The sequence below is a fragment of the Nicotiana tabacum genome, chromosome 18 (assembly GCF_000715075.1).
Source record: "Nicotiana tabacum cultivar K326 chromosome 18, ASM71507v2, whole genome shotgun sequence".
In the NCBI taxonomy this organism is placed as follows: domain Eukaryota; kingdom Viridiplantae; phylum Streptophyta; class Magnoliopsida; order Solanales; family Solanaceae; genus Nicotiana; species Nicotiana tabacum.
Genome location: NC_134097.1, coordinates 67668350 through 67693679, shown reverse-complemented (window position 1 = coordinate 67693679; position 25330 = coordinate 67668350). Strand labels below are relative to the sequence as shown.

Genomic DNA, 25330 nt, shown 5'->3' with positions numbered 1-25330 from the left:
TTTGCCTAAATGTATTCCCTGTGTTTCAAACTTGTTGTTCTCTCTGTTTGTTTCTCATAAGTCTCTGAAAGAGACTACTGAGCCTGTTCTATTTGTTGTTTTCTCATCTATGCATCTGATTCGAGTCAGAAACCCTAGTATTTGGGGGGTTTTGGCAAGCTTGACTTTGTGTTTGGACTAGGGTTCCATTTAGAACCCTGACTCTCTTTCAGACTCATTCTGAGTCTGTGAACCTAACCTTCTTGGGTACTCTGATTTCTTGCTAGTTTTACAACAACTCTCTCTTATCTCACATGTCTGTATGCTTTTTATATGAGAAATTCACTTCTTTCAAAAGGCCTTTGGCCAGCTTGTGATTGATTCCAAGTTCCTTTTTTAAAATGTTTGATTGTGTGTTGTTGATTTTCTTTAAATTAAACCCTTCTCACCTTTTTCTAGTTGGATTCATTCACACTATGATTCGAATCCTGATTTTACGGGATGGTTGATAGATTGTCTTTCCTTGTTTGACCTAAATCGTGTACTACTAAACTGTTTCCTTAAATAGGTTTCTGTGTATTTGCCCCTATTATACTGCCTTAGAAAAGATTGTTTAAAACAAATCCTTTCCTTATTTATTTTTCCCGTTTGAATCAAATCCCTTAACCAAAGGGAAACAACTTGTGATTGATTTCAAACTATTCTCTTACCTTTTTTTACTCACCTTTTTTTACTCACCTTCTCGACTATAAAAGGGACTGCTCTTTTGCACTAAAAAGGGGTTTTACAGATGCTTTCACAGACTTTTCTGCACAAAAACACAGGCTTTTACACATTCGAATACTGAGTTCTTTCACACAAAAAAAATTCTACTCTCTTCTTCTACTTTGTGCTTTCTGAAACAATTTTGAGCTCTCTCTCTAAAACTCTCAAGTGTTTTGCTGAACTTAAGTCCGCTCCTGCTGTGTTTACTTGCCGTGATTGCTCTATTGTTCTGCTTGTTCTTACTTTGCAACTAGTACGTTATTCTTAGTTGAATAATGCTTCTTCATTATGTGTTTACTTCCTAGTCTGTTATGTTCTTCTTTACTATGTTTCTGCAACCCTGTTGTGCTTTTCTTATGTGAACTCCCTTTCCCTTTTCTCTTTTGTATGTGAGTATAGTTCCAGCCATAACAGCACTTTGATATTGCTGTCTATGACTCTGAACTAGGTTCTTTGAACCTCCTAACTCAATCAATTCTCACTCCCTTCTCCCTTTTATGTGCTTGAGCCTGGACCTGAGTCTGGTGGTGTCCTAATCACCATCCAGACCTAGGTTTGACCCTCAAGGGTCTGCTCCTAACTTGTTTGACCAAACAAATGGTCAGGGGTGTGCCAGTCTGCACCTGTGGCTGGGTATGACCACCATTTTTTATGGCTCCCCAATTCCTTTTCACTTTGCACTTACTCCTAGCTCTAAGTTCTGCCCCTCTCTTGCAAGCCATGCTTTGGGACCCTTGAGCTCCCACTGAACTTGGATGCTTGAGGACTGGCTATTCCGCACTGCACTATTCTAATTCTAAATGGTATCCTGAGTGTAAGCAATGCCGGGAATCCTTGAGATTCCTTGGAACTTTGAAACACTTTGGATAAAGAGAAGGCTTTGGAAATCCGGAATTGGTTAATCACATGTTATTGGACATTAAGATTGAATTAGGCTGCTCGGATCTAGCTGTTAGTTTTTAATGTATTTATTTTCTTTATTTTGGTCTGTAATAATTTGTATAAAGAATTTGGGGAATATAGTAAAAGGGTGTGGGAGGGGTTTTACATTCTTGCATCAGTAAGGGTAGAAACCATGTTTTAGGATTTTAATTTTTTTTAGAAATCCTTCCTATAGGATTGTTCAATGTTTCTGATTCCACATCACTTAGACACCATGCCTATAGGGTCAACGCTTCATTGTGCTACAAATAACATAGAAATCATGCCTATAGAACTTAACGTTCATGTAATCAATGCATATAGAGATCATGCCTATAAGGAATGCATATGCATTAGGCAAATTGTAGGGTTAATTAACACAATCATCTTTTACAAGTTCAATAACAGGTTTTAAAAGTCAAAATAGATATCATGCCTATAGGATTTGCATCAAACTCGTCTGATTCGCTTAAAGTAATAATGATCTATTAACTGGTCCTTAACGTCTTAATACAGCAACGATTTCAGAAGTCTTAATTCTTTGACAAAAACTCTCTTGACTCAGTATGCTTTTAAGTCCCTCAAATCGGCATCTTTTTCTGAAACAGTTTCTTTCTAAAAGTTCTGCCTAAACGTTTTACTCAGCCCCTGAAATTGTCTTTTAAAACAGTTGCAACTTACCCTTTCCTTAGATATTTCTATCTCTGAAACTCTTTCACAACCATTTCTGTGTTTTATTTTTACTGTAGTCTATACTTCCTTTTCAAAACTCCTCTGCACTAGACTACTTTTTCCTGAAACATCGTTCCTCAATTTTTGGTGTTTTAGAGCCATAAAGTCGAAATTCAAGACGATTCCCAAAATTTCGTGTGCTATAGTCCTTGTTATCTGCATGAATTCGGGAGACCAACCCAGAATCTCCTAAAATTTTGCGGGGCCATAAACAATGACATAATGAACAATAGTCAGCGCTTAGCCATGACCGTTCCTCATTTTTTGGCATTTTAGGGCCACAAAATAGGAATTCAGGGTGATTTTCCGTGTGTTATAGTCCACACCATCTGAATGATTCCAGGCAACCAACCCCGAATCTCTTAAAATTTTGGTGGACCATCAAAACCGACGTAATTAAAATTAGTCATCGCTTCGCCATGATTGTTCATTGTTTTTTGGCATTTTAGGGCCATAAATAGGAATTTAGGACAATTTTTAAATTTTCCTATGCTATAGTACACGTCATCTACATGAATTTGGCGGGCGGCCCCGAATATCCTAAAATTTTGCGGGCCCTTTAAAACATAACCTAATGAAAATTAGTCATTGTTTCGAAATGACCATCCCTCATTTTTTTGACGTTTTAGGGCCATAAAACAGGAATACAGATCGATTACCACATTTTGTGTGCTACAGTCCATGCTATCTATAAGAATTCGGGCGACTGGCCCCGAATCTCCTAAAATATTAGGGGCTCATAAAAAATGACCTATTGAACAATAGTCATCGGTTCCCCATGACTTTTCCTCATTTTTTAGGTTAGCGACATGAAATAGGAATTCAGAACGATTCCAAGATTATTGTGTGCTATAGTCCACGTAATCTGCATGAATTCGGGTAACCGACCCCAAATCTCATAAAATTTTGGAAGTGCATAAAAAATGACCTAATGAACAATAGTCACCGCTTAGCCATAATTGATCCTTGTTTTTTGGTATTTTAGGGCCATAAAACAAGAATTCAGGTTGATTCCTAGATTTTGTGTGCAAAACAAGAATTATCCGAAAGGCCTTCTGAAGGGATTGACAAATCTCCAATGCAAACATACTCCGCAAAAGCAGCCACAAATACACCACAATCGCTTCATAAGACAAAAAAATTAATTATTTAACAAATGATTATAAAAAATAATAATTAAACATCCAGAAAGAGAGAATGGTTTTTTTACAGTGATCCTTCCTTTTGCTGTGGAATCTCTGCAACCATCCATTGTATGTTGAGAGGGTCTGTAACTGGTTTCTCAATGTATACCTTTGTGGTCTTGAAGTCAATGTCTTTACGCTTCCCGTAGAAACCAGTGCAAGACAAATACAGAGGGATAATGATTGAAAACTTATCAACATATGATTCAACAGCATTATGATGGTGTGAAGACACCATGAAATCATACACATAAAGTTGCATGTCCACTATGTCAAAAACGATCAACAACCAATGGAAATTCTCTACAATGTTCACGGGCATGATGACATAGTCAACTTCATCCCAGGCAACATTAGCAAGGAGTCTATACCCAAGAATATATTCTGCAACATCATCATCGGGTTTAATAACCGATGATTTTTTTCTGGCGGAGAACTTATGAACTTGTCATAGATTTGTACAATCTTTGACTTGAACAAGCAATCGGTTGTTGTAAACCTAGTGTTGTTGGGGTTGGGGCCATATTTGCCTCTTTTTCTCAGGTAATACATAATAACATCAATGTGCTGCAAAATAAAATGAAATCTACTGTTAGCTACAATGTAACTACAATTATCAACAAAACAGCTACACCTTAAAATACAAAGTCAGAATTCAAATAATCTAATATGCGAGGTATCGAGTCAGAACACCTCGTAGCAAGCTCCGTGCTGACGGTCGAGCAACACTCATAAAGCCACACTTGCAAGGCTAATGAGCATCCCCGTATGAGATAAGAATGTACACAGGGATTTAGACGATGTCTAACAGATTCCATAACCTGATTGAACGATTTAATACCCCATGGGTATGACTCAAAATTAACAGACTCTACCAAATAGAACCTAAAATGGTCTATAAAAGACACATGATCTTTGTCAGAAGGGCAAACAAAAAATTCCAAAAGATAAAGAATGCACAACTTGACTGCATCCTCATCGTTTACCCAAGATCTATTTGTTACTATGTTTTTCAAATACCACTTATCTACTCTTTTTTTGTTAGGAAAATAGCTATTCATTAACTTGCTAACATAACTAGAAGTATATCCATAATCTGTAAACTTATTCACACAATTTAAACCGGTAATTAAACCAAACTCTCTCAAGGCAAAATTCAATTTTTTCCCCCTTCAAGTGGACTAAAAACAATGATTCATTAGACTTAGACAGTTCATACTTCATCAGAAGATGAATAGCTTGATTTTGCATGCAAATGGAGGGGAGAGACAGTAAGTAACCAAAACAAGTGTTTTTAAAAAGCTTTAAAGCATTTGGAGACAATAACTCTTTTATCTGGCTAGGAATGCTAGGATCACACAAAGTGTGGAATCTAAGCACGCCATAATCCACATTATGTGGGGCAAAATAATGTCCATTCTGCACAAAATGATAAATTATTTCACATTAGTAAACTGCATAAAAATTAAGCATTAATATAAATAATATCTACATATAACTACATAATCACTACACTTATTGCTAAAAAAAAAGCAGGGAGAAAAAATACATACAAATCTGCTTCAAAAAAATATAGCCAACCCACACATATAACTACAAAAACATACAAAACATCTACACATATAAACATTATCTACAAAAATGCAGGAAGCAAAAAGTAGTTACTGCTCTGTTTCAAAATTTAAAAGCTAAGGACAATATAACTACAACATGACTACAAAATAACTACAATTATATCCGTGTTTTAAACCACAACTACAAAAAATCTAGAAAATTAAGACAACTAATCTACAATTTACCAAAACACTTAAAACAGAGATTTTTACATCCAAAACAAAACTAAAAAAATGGAAACGAAAATACTAAATGTTTACCTTCACCAAAAAAAAATTCTGAACCAATTTTGGGAGCTCTTTGGACTGTTTCTTCATTTTTTGTTTTGTGGAAGTAGGAGGGAACTTGGGTTTTTTAACTGTTGGAATTTTAGGGACATCTTCAACAAAGTCGTCATCTACACATACCTTTTTCCCCTTTCTTTTGAGTTGTTTGCCGCCTGGTGTAGCACTTCCTCCAGCATCTACATCGTGCATTTTCTTTGTTCGCATTTCGGCACGGATTTGTCTAGGAGATGAACTGTGAGTAGTAGGTTCCATTGCATGTGTAGATTTTACTTGTTTTTGTAGTGATTTTGGTGTTAAAACACCCAAATCGAAAGAGGGGATATCACCTACTGTAGATTTTTTATGTATTTTTTTGGGAGATTTGATGTTCTTCATGGTTTAACTTCAATATTTGGTGAAAATAAATTGAGAAAAATGAAGAACGTGGGTAGCTTTTGTTCTGTATAGAAGAAAACTGAAGAAAACGTGGGGGAGTGAAGGGTAAAGGTAAAACGTGGGGGGGGTGGGGTTACGGTAAAGGTAAAAGGTGGGGAGGGGGTTGAGCTGAAAGGAAAGAGAAACGTGGGAATATACGGTCCTATAATTATGCCTAAAATAAATGTTCCATTAATTATATCCATGTTTTAAATTATGGTATATAAATGGTAATTTAGTATACTAAATGTAATTATCTCTAACCTTAAACATGGAGGGTAATAAGGTTTGATATGTGGCATAGGAAGGTAAAAATTCCAATCATATATGGGTACAATATCTGCCCCATTAACCGAACCCGGCCCATTTTTTAAATCCCTTTACCCTTGTATCTTCCTCATTTTGACTAACCAAATTAAATCTCCTCAACCGTAACACACCTTTTCCGGCAACCTCTTTCTCCCTCCGTTTTGTTTCTTATTGTCACTTCCCCATGCGTCTTTGAGTGCGGTGGTCTTCAATACAGGGTGCAAGCTAATTAATTGATTTTGTTAATGTAATCAAACCCTTATTCTCTTGTGTTTCAGTAATTCTTGCCGTGTCTGAAAATTTAGATTTACCGAAAAATGTTGGCCTGAAATTTTTCAGAGTTGCTACCACAAGAAGCGGCATGAAGCAAGAGAGCAACAGAAGAAGATAATTGAATTTGTATGGCAACAGTCATGGTTTCTCTATGTTCTTTTTCTGATTATTTCTTCGGAAAAGAGCAACTTTATTCATTCACCATTTTCAAAGCTTTTAGTGGGTTTAAGGACCCATTCTAATAGAGAACGCAAATCTTTCCCTACAGATTCTTTATGTAAGCATATTTTGTATGTGTCTCTGTAATCCTCACTTTTCGATTACAATTTGAACACTTAAATTTTGCTTCTTTAATTTTTCATAGTTACGGGTGAAGATATCTTTGTTGGGTGAAGAGAGTGTGGGGGACATTTACATGGCTGGAGGTGATGGAGGAGAAATGGGGTATGGAGCCACGTTGGCAGAATCAAGAGGGGGAATAGTATACATTTAATTTTTAACCTGAATAACAAATAGGTCGGGGTATACCCATATTTGATTTCTGAACGTGGAGCCACGTGACCCAATAAAAATATGCCAGTGCATTAATTTGAAGGCCCACATGTTACACCGTTAAAAGGAGGGCCAATTTTATTAATAAAAATAACTTGATATATATTTTTGGACGGATAGATGAACGAAGGGTAAAAATAAATCATTTACCAAACAATAGGGGTAGTTTAGGACTTGTAGGTCCATATAGGAATAGGTGCGAGATTATGGAACCTTTGATTTTAGTGGGTTCTTGATTTACCATTACAAATAAATTTTCCAATATCGAGATGAAATTAACCTAATAGAATGCAATGGATAACAAACGATCCATATATCCAACCTCAACTAGTTTGGGATTGAGGCACAGTTGATTGATACAACTGTGAATGAATTGTCCACCAAACTATCTTTTGTGTAATGCAGTGGATATCGAAGCGGGTTTCATGCAAATACATAGAAGCAGTTTCATGACCATATATTTGCTTTAAGCATCAGGTTCATGCAGTGCTGTTACTGGGTTATAGCTCTGCTGGCTACGCCACTCTTCTGTTCGAGGAAAAGCTTTAGTGGATGGATCATATTACTACATTTGCAGAGTCCCAATATCTGTTGGTTGGTGCCGTGATATCTACATTGTCTCCAGTCCATACCACTAGTCAATGATGGCAAAGACTGCATATTATCCCAGTGGCCTGTAGGCTAAAGATTTTACTACCATATAATTCTCTCTGGAAATAGGTCATTCAGCCATGGTTGACACAAATCTTCAAAGTTTTGCTGATTACCGTCCCTGCATCAACTTTTTTATGAATCCTAAATTCCTAAGAACATAACAGTAGAAAAAATTGAAACAATTTTTAAGTGTATTAATCAGTAGAAGAGATATTCTGTCAGAACAGTCATCAATCTTGTCACCACAACAAGAAACAGAGACAACTGACTCATTATAGAAGCAACTAGAGGCCCTCTAATAACGGGACTGCTCTTTTATTTGAGAACGACCAAATTGCACAACTGCATGAGATACAAAAGGCATTTCCTAACACTCACCTTTTACTGGTGAGTAACCAAGAATGTTCTACATAGCATGAAAAAATATTGAAGCATGTTCTGCCAATGAATCATAGCGTTTACACAACCTCCTATGTCATTTAGTCCTCATCCTCACTAATCAAACCAAACGAGAATGGGCTAAACTTGTACCCATCTCCCTCATAGAACTTGTTCTGGAATTCCACCCAATGAAGACGCAAGGCATGTAGGAATGCACTTAGAGTTTCCATCACCAGTAGCACACCAACAGTAGCAAATATAAATACAACTATGCCAATGACAAGGATGATGATATTATTAAACCTGTAACAAAACACAAGATATACCAAATGTGAATCTCACAGTTCAATGAGACGGTGTCTTATTTTCACCCAAACAAAAAAGAAAAGGATAATCTCTTCAGTTCAAACTTATGGGAAAATACTAGAAAAGCTTACCCCATTGCAAGAAGCAGAACTTTGTCATAGAACACGCTAGACAATTCTGAATGTGCCAAACTGCACAGAAATAGAAAAGAGACAAAATAATAAACATTGATAATATGGATAAAATCTTCAATTATGAGCAAGGGACTAAATACAGGTAATATCAGAATCCTCGGATGATCGCCATTTGGGCTAAATATTTTCTGCTTCGGATAGGATGATCTCCTATTGACTCATACGCTTTACAGCTAGGCTAAAATTTGAAAGCAAACTGAGAAAAAATGTCAAATTCAGTCAAAATATCCAAACTGCTATAAGATCAATCATGACATACAAGGCACATCGAACTATCATCAATCAATCAACTACTCCTCAATCCCATACTAATTGGATCAATTATATGAATCCGCCATACTCATGCTGCTCTATTCGTGTCTATATAATTTGCCTTTACAGGAAAATTAACTGTTCCCTAAAACTCACGCTCACCCTACATTAAGATTGGTGAGTAAACATACTCCTGTCAAGCACCTAACCAATGCAACTGTAACAACAAATAGCCTTAAACCCAACTAGTTTGTACGGCTTAATCCCTGTTTTCCTTGCAATGAGTATCTTGAGAAGCTTGTCATATAGAATCATCTATTACAAACTTATTTGCTTTACAACAAAAAAATGTTAGCAGACCGAGCTTCTGTCATATAAAATGATTTCTTAAAGGCTAATTTGTTTACAACTAAAACCTGATAGCTAACTGAGGTAAATGTCAAACCCATCGAGATCAAGCCTGCTAGATCAATCCAACCTTCATAAATCAGAGTTTTTTGCAAAGCTGATTTCATAGCTCTTTAAGACATATTGAAAACATAAGCATGGTTCAAAATGGAGAGTAAAGCACTTCGCCAAACACGTCCAGAGGATTAAAGATACTAAGTGTTTTCAGCTTCTCAAAGCATCATAACAAAAGTTGAAGATATTTCATGTAACCATTCTGGTTTAGCACCTTTGAAGCATGCACAAATGTTCCTAACACAAATAAGAGCTGATATCCACTTGATATCTGTGTTCGTTGTTCAAGCTGATAGATACGCACCTGAGGGCCCACAGACGCAGGTATGAAGCTGTATTAGAGACAGCTCCAAGTACAAATTCTATGGTATGTATGAGTTGATGTACAAAAACTTCACTGAACTCAAATTCTTCATGTCCATGTGAATGATTGTGTGTCTCCAACTCAAAAGAGTCATCAGTGCTGTCAAGCATTGCATATAATTGACCCCGATGCCTCTGGAAATTCATGATGTGACAATGAATAAAAGTTAATGCAAGAAGAAGAGTAACACTAGAGCAAACAAGTACCACTAAAAATTTGGCTGCATTTATTGAGTTTAGACATACTTCCTCATGTTGCTTTTTTAGAAGAAATGGCTTAGGAAATAGCATCCATGGAACGGCAACAAGTGCAAGTGATACTAGCAAAAGCTGGATCAGAAGAGAGGATAACAGATGTTAGAGATGGCCTCTTCTGTAGCATGTTAGATGTTAATCTAAAGAAGAAAAATGAAACCTGGAGGTATTTTTGCCCAATAAAAAGCTGGTTCTCGCCCAAATCATCAGTAGGGCTTAGAAACATGTATATCATTACATGGTACAGATCAGCTTGAGAACCAGTGCACCATTTGACAATAATAAGAAGTGAAAGATAGCCAAAGAGGCTGTTCAGGAATATCATCTGGGGGACAAACTGATGCCTGAAAAGAACATGTTAATAAATTTGATAGCAGAGTGGCATGCTAAATTCTAATAGCACATGAATACTCTACACAAACTCAAGGTTAGAGATTATCAAGAAATGAAAAGGTTGATGCAAGAGAAGGAAACTGCTGTTTATAAGTTTTAAATGAATTAAGTCCTGACAAACAACCAAGGAAATTGGCAAGTAATCTTGGTCGGTAATACTTTAACTTATCTCCACAAAAAAACAAAAAACAAAAAAAAAAGAGGCAAGTAATCTGGCTTACCAGACATTCACGTCATTTTTAAAGAACTTCCCATTGAAATAGCTTAGAATGATTCCTAGATTCATCTGAGCAACACCAAGTAGAATTGACATCTTCATCTTCAAAGAATTCAGAAATGGTAATTCGCTGCGGGTACCATGCCACTTCGGATCCACACCAAATGGATAGGCATCGCGGACCTTAATCAAACCTATTGTAGTGGCATCCCTTCAACAAAATTAACTAGTTCAAGGACTGGAGCAACTAAGAAAACAGAGAGAACCTGAACTATTACTTCAGCACCTACCTGCAGGAAAGGTCGCGACAACCGTAAGCTGAACGCCCAAATATTTCAAAGGGAACAGAGAAAAATTCATTATATATGAATCCTGTATATATTGAAAACAGAGCCATCATCATAATAACGTAGCGACCGCCAAAAGTCATCTCCATGATGTCCCCAAGCTTCTGTTATGACAAAACAAATTGAATGAGCATATAATTCTCATAAAATTTGTGAACTGATTAACAAATTTATAGAACATGATTTCTCGGTGATGCCAAATTAACCATACACAGCTAGCTCTTTATTTTCTCTGCAAAACATGATTTAGCAATATTTTTAAAAATCAAACAGGGTACACATAAGGACTGAGAACAGTAAAGAAATATGCAGAGAACAGTTGGATACTTTTCAGAAAAGAGGTTCAGCACTGACCTGACTAGACAGCTTCTTCTCCCGTAAGATGAAATATAATGTTGCAAGAAGCAAGCATATACCATGGCCCCAGTCTCCAAACATGACAGCAAAGAGGAACGGGAAAGTTACTATTGTGAAAACACCAGGGTTTACTTCCTGATATTTTGCGACACTGTAATGAACAAAAGATCAGAGGATCTCTACGGAAGTGAAGATATCATAAGTACTCCAGTCAAATAAATAGTAAGAAGGCAAAATATTGATCTGCAGGAGATCAAGAACGACCTTCTCTCATGGTCATGGTCATAAAGATGAAAAATCAAGTTGCTAGAGCAATTAATGTTGAAAATTGGAAGTCATAACCTATGATGGTCTGTCATATGGATAAGCAATTAGAGGAAACCAGCTAACTATTCATTTTTTTAGAAACATAATTCTGAGTGTTTATATCTCAATATGTTAAATCAGAAAAGACCAGGAGAAAAAGAAGTTTCATCTATAGACAGAAGGAAAGAAGTTAGTGGGATGAGGGGGAACGTCAAACTGAGCAGTAAGTTCCTTTCGTCAACAGATGGGGAGAGGAGCAAGCAGGAAATGAAATGGAGAAGCCAAATTCTTTTGAAGGTGAATGGCTACTATCAGAGCCCACATATTGTTTTTTGACCCATTATTCCTTCATATTTATCCTTATATGGGCACATTGAATATTAGGGTTCGTTGTTCTGTAATGAGCAGATTTAAATGTCTGAAAATCAACCTATATCGAATTATCTGCTTCAAGATACATTTACAATCATTGTATTCAGACCTTGATTAGCTTGTTGAGTTGAATTCTTGAGGGACTCCAGTGCTTTGAGGTTGATTCAGATTTTGTATAATACAAGTCATCGCAATGATATTTTTTGATAATGAGTCATCCCAATGATATAAAGTAGGCACTTTATGTATCTCAAAATTATCGTCTCAAACTAATAACTCCCTATGCACTTTCTGACCCCATACTGAGTACATCAAGCACCATTTGGAGGAAATGAATTTTGCAGACTCTTAGACAGCACAAGCAACAAGAAAGATCAACTGTTTTGAGACTGGGCATCACAACCCAAAGTTTGAGTAAGAAAATGTACTTTGATGACTGGATGTTCCTACTTTTGTTTATTCATTTTGGTTATTTTTCTCCTAAGGATGAGTATTCATTTTGATGTTAATCATGTATGTGGTCTGTCCTTTCGGGTGTAGGGGTAAGGCCGCGTACATCTTACCCTCCCCATACCCCACTTGTGGGAAACTACTGGGTTTCTTCTTGTTGTTGTTGTTGGTCTGTCAATCAGGATAACTATCAAACAAATCACTATTACTCACCCATATGCATCAACAATTTCCTGGAAGGCAGATGTAAATTTGTTTGTACGGAAATATGTAGGTGGCAATTCTGTGGTATGCAACACCTGGAATATGGCCCCAACTTGTGAGTTGCTATCCAAAGTTGCTCGATGCAATTGATTCTGTATCTGCAGACGTCCAAAGAAAGCATGTTAACATTAATAATTACATAATGGAGGACCAAACACGAAAGTGAACCATATCGGGGGGGGGGGGGGGAGGTTTGATTTGGGCTACACCTGGCTGCTCGCATAAACTGGACACCAACCCTCGCCCACAAGGCACTTCTTTGTCACATCAATACTGAGCATATTTAGTGTATGGTAAATAAACTTCTCCTTTTTCACCTTCACAAGTAGAAAGGGATGCAATTCAGAGACAATGTAACTCTTGTACAGGTGTCCAACCAACAAATTTTGACCACTTGAATAATAAAAATTGTGGTTCCATTAAACTACCAGATGGCTAAGATGAAACATAAAAACTAACCAGAAGGTTCCATTGGTCAAACTCATAGCCAATGGTCTGTAAGAGATTTGCCCGGTGTAGCTGTCCGACGTCTACAGTGGTCTTCAGCTCTGAAAGTTTTCCAGATACCTATGAGTCAAAATAGGGAAACAACTTGGTAAAATTTATACAGAAATACCAAGATAAATACCTTTGACAAAGAGTCGCTGCACACCTGGAGTAATATGTTATGGTAGTACCCCAAAGAAGTTTTTCAAATGAATATTATTAAGAAAAAAAATGTTAACTGGGTAGAAATAGAGAATACATGGGTCATTGCCTCAACTTGCATCGACAGTAGCTGAAATGATTTTCTGTAAGGTTACAGGCCTTAAAGCAGACTGACAGGTTGGCAAGGGCGAGGAATAGTCTTTTTCTAGATTAAGGATAACTGGATACGTAAAGGAATAACTTTTTGAATTGTGGAACAAAAGATCAGATATTGATAGGGTGGGAATACTTTTTTAACAGATATCAGAAATCCAAATGAATTTTAATCCAGTTGAGTTTAAAGTCATGATATCTTTCATCAAAGGCTTACAAAAATTCAATAAGATAAATCTGATGGAAATAACCTCCTAATATTCAGGGAGATTAAGGCATAAAAACTGAAACTAAAATGATATTTGGTACTTTTAGATATTGTCGAAAGGAGATAATCATAGAAGCAGAGTGACACTTATATAAGAAAGAACCCCTTTTTCGGGGGGGATAAATATAACCAAGAACTGTTCTAAGAGTTTGATAATTGGCAAACTGCAACAATCATATGGTTATATTGAAGTCCATTCACTGCAAGCATACATAACTAAACCCAAAAAAGTGATATTTGTGGCATACCTCTGTTATCATCTCATACTGTTTGCCAATGTCATCAGTGAATGGATAACGATTTGCTCCAAATGCATCGCAAATTTTTAATATCTTGTTCTTCGCCCTTTCTCCAGAGTAAAAGATTACAAACACGTTTTTTTCAACCTAAAAATAAAAATTAATAAGCTCAGAGCACTTCAGGCATATGATTATCATAGATTTCATGAAGTACATCCAACAAGGAAGATGGGTATCAGATAAACAATAAGGGTGTCTTTATATCCTTTCTCCTCCAAGGAGGATATGGGAGTTAACTTAATACTTCAAACTTTATAACACTTTTATCTTCTAAAACGAAATAGTTGTAAATGAAAACTAAGAAACGCCAAATCCAAGCATCCAATTCCGAAAGCACAATAACTTTAAGCATCGTATGAGCCCCATCCCATTTTCAATAAGTGAAGTACTGGAGTCAACCTCTGTGCCTGACACCGGATCTATTACAGGATTTTCAACAACCACTTGCTTTAAAAATACATTTCCTCTGGTTGCACGAAAAAGAAACCTTTCAAAAGCCATAGATTTTTCTCTAGCAACAAGCCCACTGACAAATCCCAGCTTAACTTGCTTTGAAGGATCTGCAAAGGCTTCCTGTACAAAAGCAAACAAAGCATATCAATTTACAACTACTATAGCTCTACCAGAAAAATACAACCAGGCCAATATAACAGTACCTGCTCTAACAATAGAGGACTATCAATCGATCTCTCGCCATGTGCATGCTCCTCCAGTTCTTTATGTTGTGCAGTAGCGCTGTTTTGAGCTGAATGGAAAAACTCACCAGCCTGAAGTAACAATAACAGCTTGTATTTAAACATAGTCATCATCAAAGAGCATAACGCTAGCCAATCAGATAATATGTGCCTGGTAGTTCCACGGCGGAGGTACTTAGCATAAAGATGCCTCACCTTCTGCAGAACAAGCTTATACTCGAGAAGCTCATTATAAGAACGTTGAAGCTTTTCAGTGTTAGTATTCATCTCTGCTAGTTCAGCTTCGAGTTCTCCAAGTTTGACCTTCCAATCCCCAAAAATTGTTAAACATGCCAACAATCAGAATTATGTTGACAGTGTAGTAAAAATGAAATAATGAAGAATAGCATTCCATGGTAAGACTAAGGCTTAAATCCAAGAAGATGAAATAAGAAGACCTCCAATTCATCCAGATTAATATTTGAGCCCATTGTTGTCCTTGTTGAAGGAGTAAACCCTGCCTTTGTCATTTGTTCCTTCAAAAAGCGAAGTTTACGTGCCATTTCTCCACATCTTTTAATCTATAGAAATAAATACATACATAAGTTAAATGTGAGTATGTAAATAGAAAGTGAGTATTGGTGCGAAGTTTATCTGAACCATGATGCTAGTGGTACTCAGACTTATATGAACTGAATAGAGCATGTTTCAGAAATTGAATGTTTCAAACTGATGAAGTAGAAAGGCAGTGCTAATGAAAAGTCTGGTCAGTTTGAACTACTTCATTTAGACATTCAGATATTACACAGTGAATCACAGAAAGAGGAAGAACACATACAATTTATCTTAAACTCCTATATGATACAGAAGAGAAAGGCCATCTTTGTCACGCTGTTGCTTCAATGTATTCTGCTAACATACCCAACCAAAAAAACTTGTTCTGTTTTTACCATGTTAATGTATTTACTACTTAGGGGTCATTTGGTTTGTGGACAACATTATACTCGGAGTAAAATGCATGCATTTTACTACTGGGATAAATAGTCTCTGGATAATTTAGTACTAGTGTTTTGTTGTTTCTTTTTTACAAGGTGGTGTGTTTTTTTTTTAGTATTAGGGGTCGTTTGGTAGGATGCATTAGATAAAATGATGCATGCATTAGCTTTGTGTATTAGTAATGCCTTGTTTGGTACACATTTTGAACTTATGCACTAGTTATGCAAGCATTAGTTATATGCTATTATATTAGTTAATGCATTAGATAAAATGATGCATGCATTAGCTTTGTGTATTAGTAATGCCTTGTTTGGTACACATTTTGAACTTATGCACTAGTTATGCAAGCATTAGTTATATGCTATTATATTAGTTAATACCATGATGACTAATGCATAGAAAATCATGATATTAACAATGCAACGGTTTTTAATGCATGCATTATCTTAGTTAAAGACAAAATTGTCCTTCACAATTTATGCTTAATTAAAATATGCTATTATATTAATGCAAGTTTGAAATAATCCAAATAGTGAGAAATAAAATTATATCCCTTGTAAATAAATAAATACTTAGTATATATTTTTTTTAAAAATAAATATTCAGTTTTATACTACAATTAGGTAGACAAATCAAATAATTTTTTTTAAACTTTTTTCATATAAAAACACTCCTCAACATATGTTTCTTTTAAAAAGACAAAGTGATGGACTGGTTTTGAAGGTATTTTTGTAAACAAACAATTCATTTAGAAATTGTGCAATGCTTTAATACATCAAACCAAACAATGGATAAGAAATATGTTAGCATAACTAATGCCAGCATAACTAATGCAAGCATAACTAATACTAGCATTACTAATACACCCTATTCAGCATTATTCTTATGCGCCCTACCAAACGACCCCTTGGTGTTTGGTCTGGTTCATTGAATTAAAAACAAAATATATGGTGCATAATCTAAAACATGTGTTTGATTTGAAATTGGATAACTTGGATAAACTTTCCTGCTAATTTTAACCTTGGCCTTCTTAAAGGACTTTGGAAGAACAACCTTGGGGAAAGTTGGAAAGAACATCTTTTTAGTTTGGTTGTTTTATCAAAGGATTAGCTAATCCTAGTATTATTAATCCACGTTGAATGTGGTAAAAAAATAACAATCCCGGGATTACTTATAGTGAAATCCAGGGGCGTACACAGGCTTTTTCGCAAGCGGTGTCGATATTTAAAGAAGTGAATGATTGAACAAATATAATAACAACTCCATATTAAAAACAGATTCAAATTATAATAATAAAACACAATATAACTACATCACTATAACTTTCCTCGACGAGTTTTCACTTTTTGAAATATTTTTATAAAACTTCAATATAGTACTAAATATATTTTTTAGTTAAGGCATCACACAACCACCAAATTTAAATAAGTTTCAAGGAACTTAAAATAATTCATTCATTGTATAGACATGGTTCGACCCCATTGATCCTTTCTTCCAAGTTAGATGAACTTTGAGATGTTAAACTTCCCATTGATCCTTTCTTCCAATTTAGATGAACTTTGAGATGTTAAACTTGATTTTGAAAGCTTGGAAGGTGCTTTAGGAAAATATTTGCCCACTGAAACTAAAGTTAAATTACAAATTAAAATATTACTTAAAATAATTTCATGAATTCAACTCATAAAGAGCAATAATGTAATATAATATTAGAAGGCTTTGAGCTCTAAAAACACGAATATACAACTGCGGGGAAAGAAAATTATATTTTACAAGAAAAATAATAGCATAATTGGAAAGTGTTGGGCAAGCTTGAGTACATATATGAAGTAAAAGCTATGTCTATCTAGATCAAAATCCATCCATCTCTGATTCTAGTATAAAGATGTAATTAACCTTGGGGCAGCCAGATGCACAAGGAATTCCGCGTTCAAGCAGGGTGTGAGAAAGAGCAGCACCCCAAGGGGTGTGACGTACACAACCTACCCTAGTGCAAGAATTAGTGGCTGCTTCCACGACTCAAACCCGTGACCTATAGTTCATACAGAGACAACTTTACCGTTGCTCCAAATCTCCCCTTCATGTAGTTAAGCTTACAATTCAAATTTAGTATCTAGGTTTATTATAAAACACCAAAAATGACGCCCCGATCCCAAACAAGTTGGTGAATCTTCACTGAGCACATTGCTTCATTTCAACTCATCTCATGCCAATATTATGCAAATACAAATAAAAAGTTTAATGTATAAGTTCTAAACCTAAAAATCTCTAAAAGGCTAAACAACTTATAGGGAGATATAAGGACCAATAGTAAAAGTGCTGACATCTAAAGCATATTCTCAACTAATATGTATTGCCTATATAGATCTTCTTCCATTGTGCCATATATTTTGCTAAATCTGCATGGATCACTAGAAATTATAGGTCCTTCGAGACAACTTCCTTCCATGTGATGTATTTAGATTTATTATAGCAGTAAACTTTTAAGTTCTTATTCCTATCTCTTACAATTAATATAAAGTTTTGACAATATTTTCAGTACGCATCGCCCTTTACAAGTTTACTTTAAGTCCATTGTTTTCCAAGAGTTCTTCAATCATGCCGAAGATTTATACGCTAGTAAAAAATGTAGAAAACTTCTTACAATTTTTACTTTTATTTTTCTTTTTATTTTGTATACTGTTGAACTTAGATAAGCTTTAATTGAGCAACATGACCAAAGATGATTCATATAATCAGCCCCAAACTGCTTGGGATTGAGGAGTAGTTGCTTTTGCTATTCTGTCGCTTTCTACAAGATAAAACTCAGCCACATAAATTGACGTAAATTCTTTACAATACGGTTGGTCTGGCTAGTTTTTTCTAAATATTATGCCTTAGCATCTTCACTGAAGTGCAGCCGAAGCGAAGCGAATTGCTTAACATACATCAACAGTAGTACAAGTTGATAAAGACACACTGAAATGGAAGTATCAGAACACGTCTATGGACAACCAAAATCTAATTAAACTTATTCAATTTCAAAACATAACAGAATTTAAAAGAAGAAGATAACAAGAATGATAAAACGAACCTGGGTTGCATATGTCCTCTGGAATGGGCTCTTTTCCACATTAAGCTGCAAAAAAAGCATTACAAGGGGGAACAAATCATTCTATAGTTCTAAGATTTTTAAGCAACAGACAGACCTAGAGAGAGAGACTAGTGCATAATTATGAAACATAAAATTCCATGAGAATCGATTATCATAAATCCAAGATCATCTTATAAAGAAAGAAGAAAGAAAGCAAAACCCCTTGGAAAACGGAACTCATGCAGTCATAAATTGTTCCTCCAGGATAAGCAGATAGGAAAAGACAGGCTTAGAATATAAAGAGCATAGTCACACTGTATTGCAGTAAGGAATAGAAGCTGGCAATAGGCTGATGCCTTTAAGAAAAATTGAAGGTATGCAAAGATGACAATGTTTTCACAGGTGAAAGTATATGCTATTTTTTCCTAACAAAATTTCGAAATTACACTAAGGAAGATAAAAAGGAATCCTTCCGCAACCAACACTACAGAAATTGCATTCAGAAAGAAACCAATTTGCCTACTAAGAATCCTTAAAGAGTAACTCCTTCTATTTCAAAGGTCACTTTTTGGGGAATCACAATTCACACATTCTTTGCTAGACTATAAATTATCATACACCTTTTGCAATACTTTCAATAACAAAACAAAATGAACTTGAACTACTGATATGTAATTTTTGAAAACCTAAATTTTGTTCTAATAATTAAGCAACTGATGTCTAAATTAAAGACTAAAAATGAGATGATTTGACGTATCAGTATGAAAAATCCTGTATCGAGCTCAGCCTTTCAGCTATGAAAAATGTTGTAATATCTAAGAAAAAAGCAATGATCAAAATCAAAGTTACTGTATAATGCATGAAATACGTAAAATCAAACGCGTATCCAGCTCTTCATTCAGCTATAAAACATACAGGAAAATCGAATAACCCAAACAAATAATCAAATATGTAGGGATATAGGTATATTACATATTCATATATGAACCAAATGTGTTTGCTTAATGCTTACGTCTTTGAATTGGAAGAGACCGAGATCTCCGAGGTAAGAAATTGTACGATGAGCGGATTCCATCGGGATAATCAATTGCACCAATTGCATTGGTTCCGATCGGAGCAGATCCATAGTCGGACAACATCCTTCTCCTCCGACTACCATTGTTTGATTTTCTTATAATTGTTAAGTAATATATGCAAATGTAAATTTATCAAACATATAATGTCGTTTGTTTTCTCAATCCCTCCGACGAAATTACTGTCGGCGGGAATTCCGCCGGACGATCTATTTTCGATTTTAGCTTTCACCGGTAGTCTTTCGGTACGTTATAAAGTCGTAAATCATCAACGAATATTCTCTGAGATCTTGCATCTTCCAAAACTGTATAAATAAGATCTTCCAAACGACGCCGTCCTAATAACGCGTTCAAAATTTCCGTTGTTGTTTCTTTTATTTCATACATGTTATAAAATAAAGACGGTAAAGTAAAGACAACTATAGAGAGAAACTGTTATATTATTCGAATTCAAACTGATGTACATAATGAACTGAAATCTCTTCTATTTATAGAAGAAAGGAAGTTGTTGTGTAAGGTGTCACTATACCAGATATGGATAATCTTCTACTGAAAGCAATGTTTATCCATAACGGAGTACTGAAAGGATAAGCTTATTATACCTGATATGGATAATCTTCTACCGGGGGTAATGTTTATCCATAACTGGGTACTGAAAGGATAAGCTTATTATACCCGGTATGGATAATCTTCTACCGGGGATAGTATTTATCCATAACTGCGTACTGAAAGGATAAGCTTATTATACCTGGTATGGATAATCTTCTATCGAGGGTAATGTTTATCCATAACTGGGTACTGAAAGGATAAGCTTATTATACCCGGTATGGATAATCTTCTACCGGGGGTAATGTTTATCCATAACCGGGTATCGAAGTGATAAGCTTCTTCAGGAAGCTTATTTCCAATAGAGTACTTAAATAGATAAACATATTTACGGTGGAGTCCCATATGGATAAGCTTCTTCAGGAAGCTTATTTACAACGGAGTACTAAATGAACATCCATAATATAATATATTTATAACACTCCCCCTTGGATGTTCATTAAAAGATAATGTGCCTCATTAAAACCTTACTAGGAAAAATCACGTGGGAAAAAATCCTAGTGAAGGAAAAAGAGTACACATATTTAGTAATACGCATTGCTGGCTGCCTCATTAAAAACCTTATAAGGAAAACCCTGTGGGAAAAACCTTAGTAAGGGAAAAGGAGTACAACGCGCATTTTACTCCCCTGAAGAAAACCTTATTTCAAATATTTGAGTCTCCGCATTCCAATCTTGTATACCATATTCTCAAAAATTGATGTTGGTAAAGACAATCTGTTGGATTGTCACTTGAACTAATTTGATGCACATCAATGTCACAATTTTCCTGAAGATCATGTATGTAGAATAATTCTGGTGAAATGTTCTTCGTTCTATCTCCTTTTATAAATCCTCCCTTTAATAGTACTATGCATGAAACATTGTCTCCGTATAATATTGTGGGTCTTTTATCACATTCCAACCCACATGTTTCTCGAATGAATCACTGATCTCAATCATATGCATTCCCTGCTTGCCGGTTTGAAATCGAGCTTTATGGGTATCGGATAAATAACCTGCATCTGCATTACCAATACGATCTGCACCACTTTTGTTAGCATTAGCAAGATAAATAAGTGCATCATCTACACCGAGATAGAGTATTTCAGGACCAAGGAGCTCCTCATCCTCTTCTAGAGGTTGGAACGGATCCTTATTCACTTCAAGTGATTGAATATTCATTGGTGTACTTAATGGGTACACTTTGTCCATGTAAAAACATTTTTAAGACCCTCTTGGAGCTCTTCCGGAGTTCCAATAAGATTTATGTCACCAACATAAACAGCAAGTGTAACAAATTTTGATGACATTTTTTTTATAAAAATATATGGACAAATAACATAATTTATGTAACTTTCTTTCAGCAAATATTTACTGAGGCGATTATACCACACGCGCACAGATTGTTTTAAACCGTACAAAGATCTTTATAATTTGATCGAGTACATTTCTCAAGACCTTGAATTATATGTTTCGGGCATTTTCAATCCTTCAAGGATCTTCATATAGATTTAGCCAAATAAGTCATATAAGTTAAGACTTGTATCTAAATGGTATGACATCTTCAAGTGTCTGGACTGCTAGCCCGATCCTCACATTCTTTTACAATATTGTGCACTATATTGTATTAAATATATCGTCGACGACCATTTTGTGTCAGTTCCGAAGCTGACATAACTTTTGCAGATCTCATCACTTTCTTTATTTTCAGGTACCTGAACTTTTTCGGGAGTTTCATGAAATGTTATGTCGTGGGCTCTTCTAGAGCTTATTTCCTCCTCATTATGATCATTTTGATCATTAGCTCCTACTATTTTTCAAGGATTGTTACCTTTGGAATCGATTGGTCTACCACGCTTCATGCGTACAGTAAACTCTATCCTTCAGGGACTTTAATTTTAATAGGAGCATTTGTAGCTGAAATATGATATTTAATTTTGGATCAGCAAATGCTTCTGGCATTCGACTTGAATTATCTTCTAAGTGAGGATCATGATAATTCGATTCATATAGCATATTTTTCAACTGTTTATTCCATCCCCCAAATGTTAGAAAAACTAATATATATCCCCAATCATCTTTGGGAAACATATCTTTGTATATTATGGTAGAGAAATTAATCATATACCACGCAACAAAAGATAGTAAAAATATTTGGTTTCTGATCCTAAACCAATTGTGAAGGGAGGACTTATCATATATTGTTGATCTGATGCATACAAGTGTTGCTATATGCAATTTAGAAAATCTTAGACCAACACATGAAGCTTTGTTCTCATAAGCAATGGTTTAGCCATTAATAGGAGGTATTCAATGCTAAAGCAGCTTGGATATAAACCAGCATTATCAAGATGAACTGTCTTGATTTCATAATCTGAAAATTATACTCTTAATCGAGAAAAGCAATTCCAAATGCCAAACTGCAGGTTGACAATAATTACACATGTAACCATCTCATATATGCACCTATAAGTGGTTCACATGATAGGTGAACGGACACATATTCACCTTTTATATATTTCAGAATCAGGGGTCTTAGTCCCAATTTTAGCTGGTATAATCAATTCATTATGAGAACAAGCAACACATGAGAATTCCTGAAGAATCTTCTAGTTCTTTAGTATATGCTTATCTGAATTCTCAAATAGCTCATTTAAAAATGGCAAATGAATAATTCAAGTTTATCATGTCATGTGTTATCTCTTAGTAAACTTCTGGTTTACTATGGCATAAACTTTTGCTTTAGTAAACTTTTGGTTGACTATGATACATGATATAGTACAAATTAAAGAATAAGGCGGGTAACTTCTCACATACATATTTTTTTACTCCTATGATTGTGGAAACATGAAGATTATCAATCTTCCAATCATTTGTAGTCTCAATATGATAGCCATTTGTATTAGTAAACTTCAGGTTTACTACAACATATGTTTTGACCATAATCATATAATATGAATGACATATTTGTATATAAGCTCTTCGAGAGCCTTCATTTATTATCCATAATCTAATATTTATCTGGCACTACCGGTGTCATGTATTCTTTAGGCAAACATTTAGCTCTTCAGGAGTTGTTGATACATTTTGTACTATCAAATATTGCTCAGACACTGCTGGTGTCATGAGAGAAAATCACAATCAAATAAACAATGTAAAACAATTGTTTAAGCACACGAAAACTCCTCTTCATAATATTTTTCCACTTCAGGAGGCAATTTCAATTGTGTTACTTCTTCAAGAGCAAATTTAAAATACGAAATATTGAGTATATATTCTCTCAATTATATTAACTCTTCTGGAGGTGAATTGTAATGTATTCACATCATGAGCGCGTTCATATTTACCCGACTTATTAGTATTGTCACATTCACTTCAGGGAATGAATTAATATTATCAAAAGTTCTCATTCTTCAGGAAATCGAACATAATTATCTGCATGCGCATTAATCACATCAAATTGTGATGCCTCAACTTCTTTTAAAATATTTACTACTTCAGGAGCAAATCGAGGCGTGCATTTAATATAGAGAATATTTATGTAGCTTATCTTCAATTGTAACCATAGAAAGCCTAAATTATCACTTCTGGTGATCATAGGCATATACCACTTCTGGTAGTTAACAAAATATAATTACAATGAGATATACGAAATATAACCACTTCTTGTGGTTGTATATTTCTTGCATACTCTGCTAGAGTTTAAATTGATCTAATAATGTTATCCATATTCTTCAAAATGACATAAATAATATATATTATAGTAAACATTATTATCAAATCATAATTTTTCTTTATGTACAACAATTACATAACCATAGTATCTATTACAAATAACAAAAATTAAAATATTTACATTTCTACAGATTCACCACCGATTACATGACTTGTTTCTCCTTCTGGGAGTGCAAGGTAATCAGTTACATCCAAATGCATGAAGTCTAAATTATCTTCAAAAATAAAATTTGCTTTAACATTTTTCTCTGTCTTCTTTTGGGAGGCTTGATAAAGCTCAACCAGGAGCTTTGGCATACGACAGGTATGTGACCAATGCCCTTTTTCTCCACATCTATAGCATGTATTTTCTGCATTTGGTGTTTGCACCGCTTCATGCTTTTGTTCCTTCCTTTTTCACTGTTGGTGGTGAGGAGTGTTCTTTGGTGCATTATTATTACCATGATTAGAGTTTCTTTCCCGACCACGACCATGACCACGACTGGGGCCACGACCTTTTCCACATTTAGCCTGGTGGAAGTTCGTCTCATTCACTTCAGGGAATGGACAAGAACCAGTAGGTCGGCTTTCATGATTTTTCATTAATAGCCCATTATGTTGCTCGGCTATAAGAAGATGTGAGATAAGTTCAGAATACTTTTTAAATCCCATCTCTCGATATTGCTGCTGCAGGAGCATATTCGAGGCATGAAAAATGGTGAAAGTTTTCTCCAACATATCATGATCAGTAATATTATCACCACATAACTTCAATTGGGAAATGATTCTGAACATAGCAGAATTATACTCACTGATAGATTTAAAATCTTGTAGCCTTAGATGAGTCCAATCATATCGTGCCTGTGGAAGAACGACCATCTTCAGGTGGCCATATCTATCTTTCAAATTATTCCACAGTATGACTGGATCTTTAACAGTAAGATATTCCATTTTCAGGTCCTCATCAAGGTGATGGCGTAGGAATATCATTGCTTTGGCACAGTTTTGGTTTGATGCCTGATTTTTGTCTTTGATGGTGTCTGCCAGACCCATCACATCAAGATGAATTTCAGCATCAAGCACCCAAGACATGTAGCTTTTGCCCGATATATCCAGGGCTACAAATTCAAGTTTAGAAAGATTTGACATTATTTAGGAAAAGAAAGTTCTTACCTCAGATACTCTCAAAATATTTGCTCGAGATGGCAGTCTCGTGCTGATAACGTGTTATAAAATAAAGACTGT

General features: G+C 35.3%; 1 protein-coding gene across 2 annotated transcripts; it reads right to left on the bottom strand.

Annotated features, from left to right (window-relative positions):
- Positions 1 to 7959: 7959 nt before the first annotated feature.
- Positions 7960 to 20069, bottom strand: LOC107817550 (V-type proton ATPase subunit a2). 2 transcript variants are annotated; one of them, XM_075236955.1, is made up of 18 exons: positions 19724 to 20069; positions 18712 to 18756; positions 15104 to 15226; positions 14862 to 14969; positions 14628 to 14738; positions 14371 to 14544; positions 13921 to 14058; positions 13063 to 13170; positions 12813 to 12920; positions 12553 to 12701; positions 11209 to 11362; positions 10798 to 10958; positions 10512 to 10718; positions 10058 to 10241; positions 9889 to 9972; positions 9584 to 9777; positions 8503 to 8562; positions 7960 to 8368 (listed from the first exon to the last, which is right to left on the bottom strand). In XM_075236955.1, the coding sequence occupies exons 1-18, from the start codon at positions 19868 to 19870 to the stop codon at positions 8164 to 8166; spliced, it is 2460 nt and encodes an 819-aa protein (XP_075093056.1). In that variant the 5' UTR covers positions 19871 to 20069; the 3' UTR covers positions 7960 to 8163. The 2 variants fall into 2 exon arrangements, with proteins under 2 accessions (XP_075093056.1, XP_075093057.1); XM_075236956.1 differs by having other exon boundaries at positions 19684 to 20001.
- Between the last annotated feature and the right edge of the window lie 5261 nt (positions 20070 to 25330).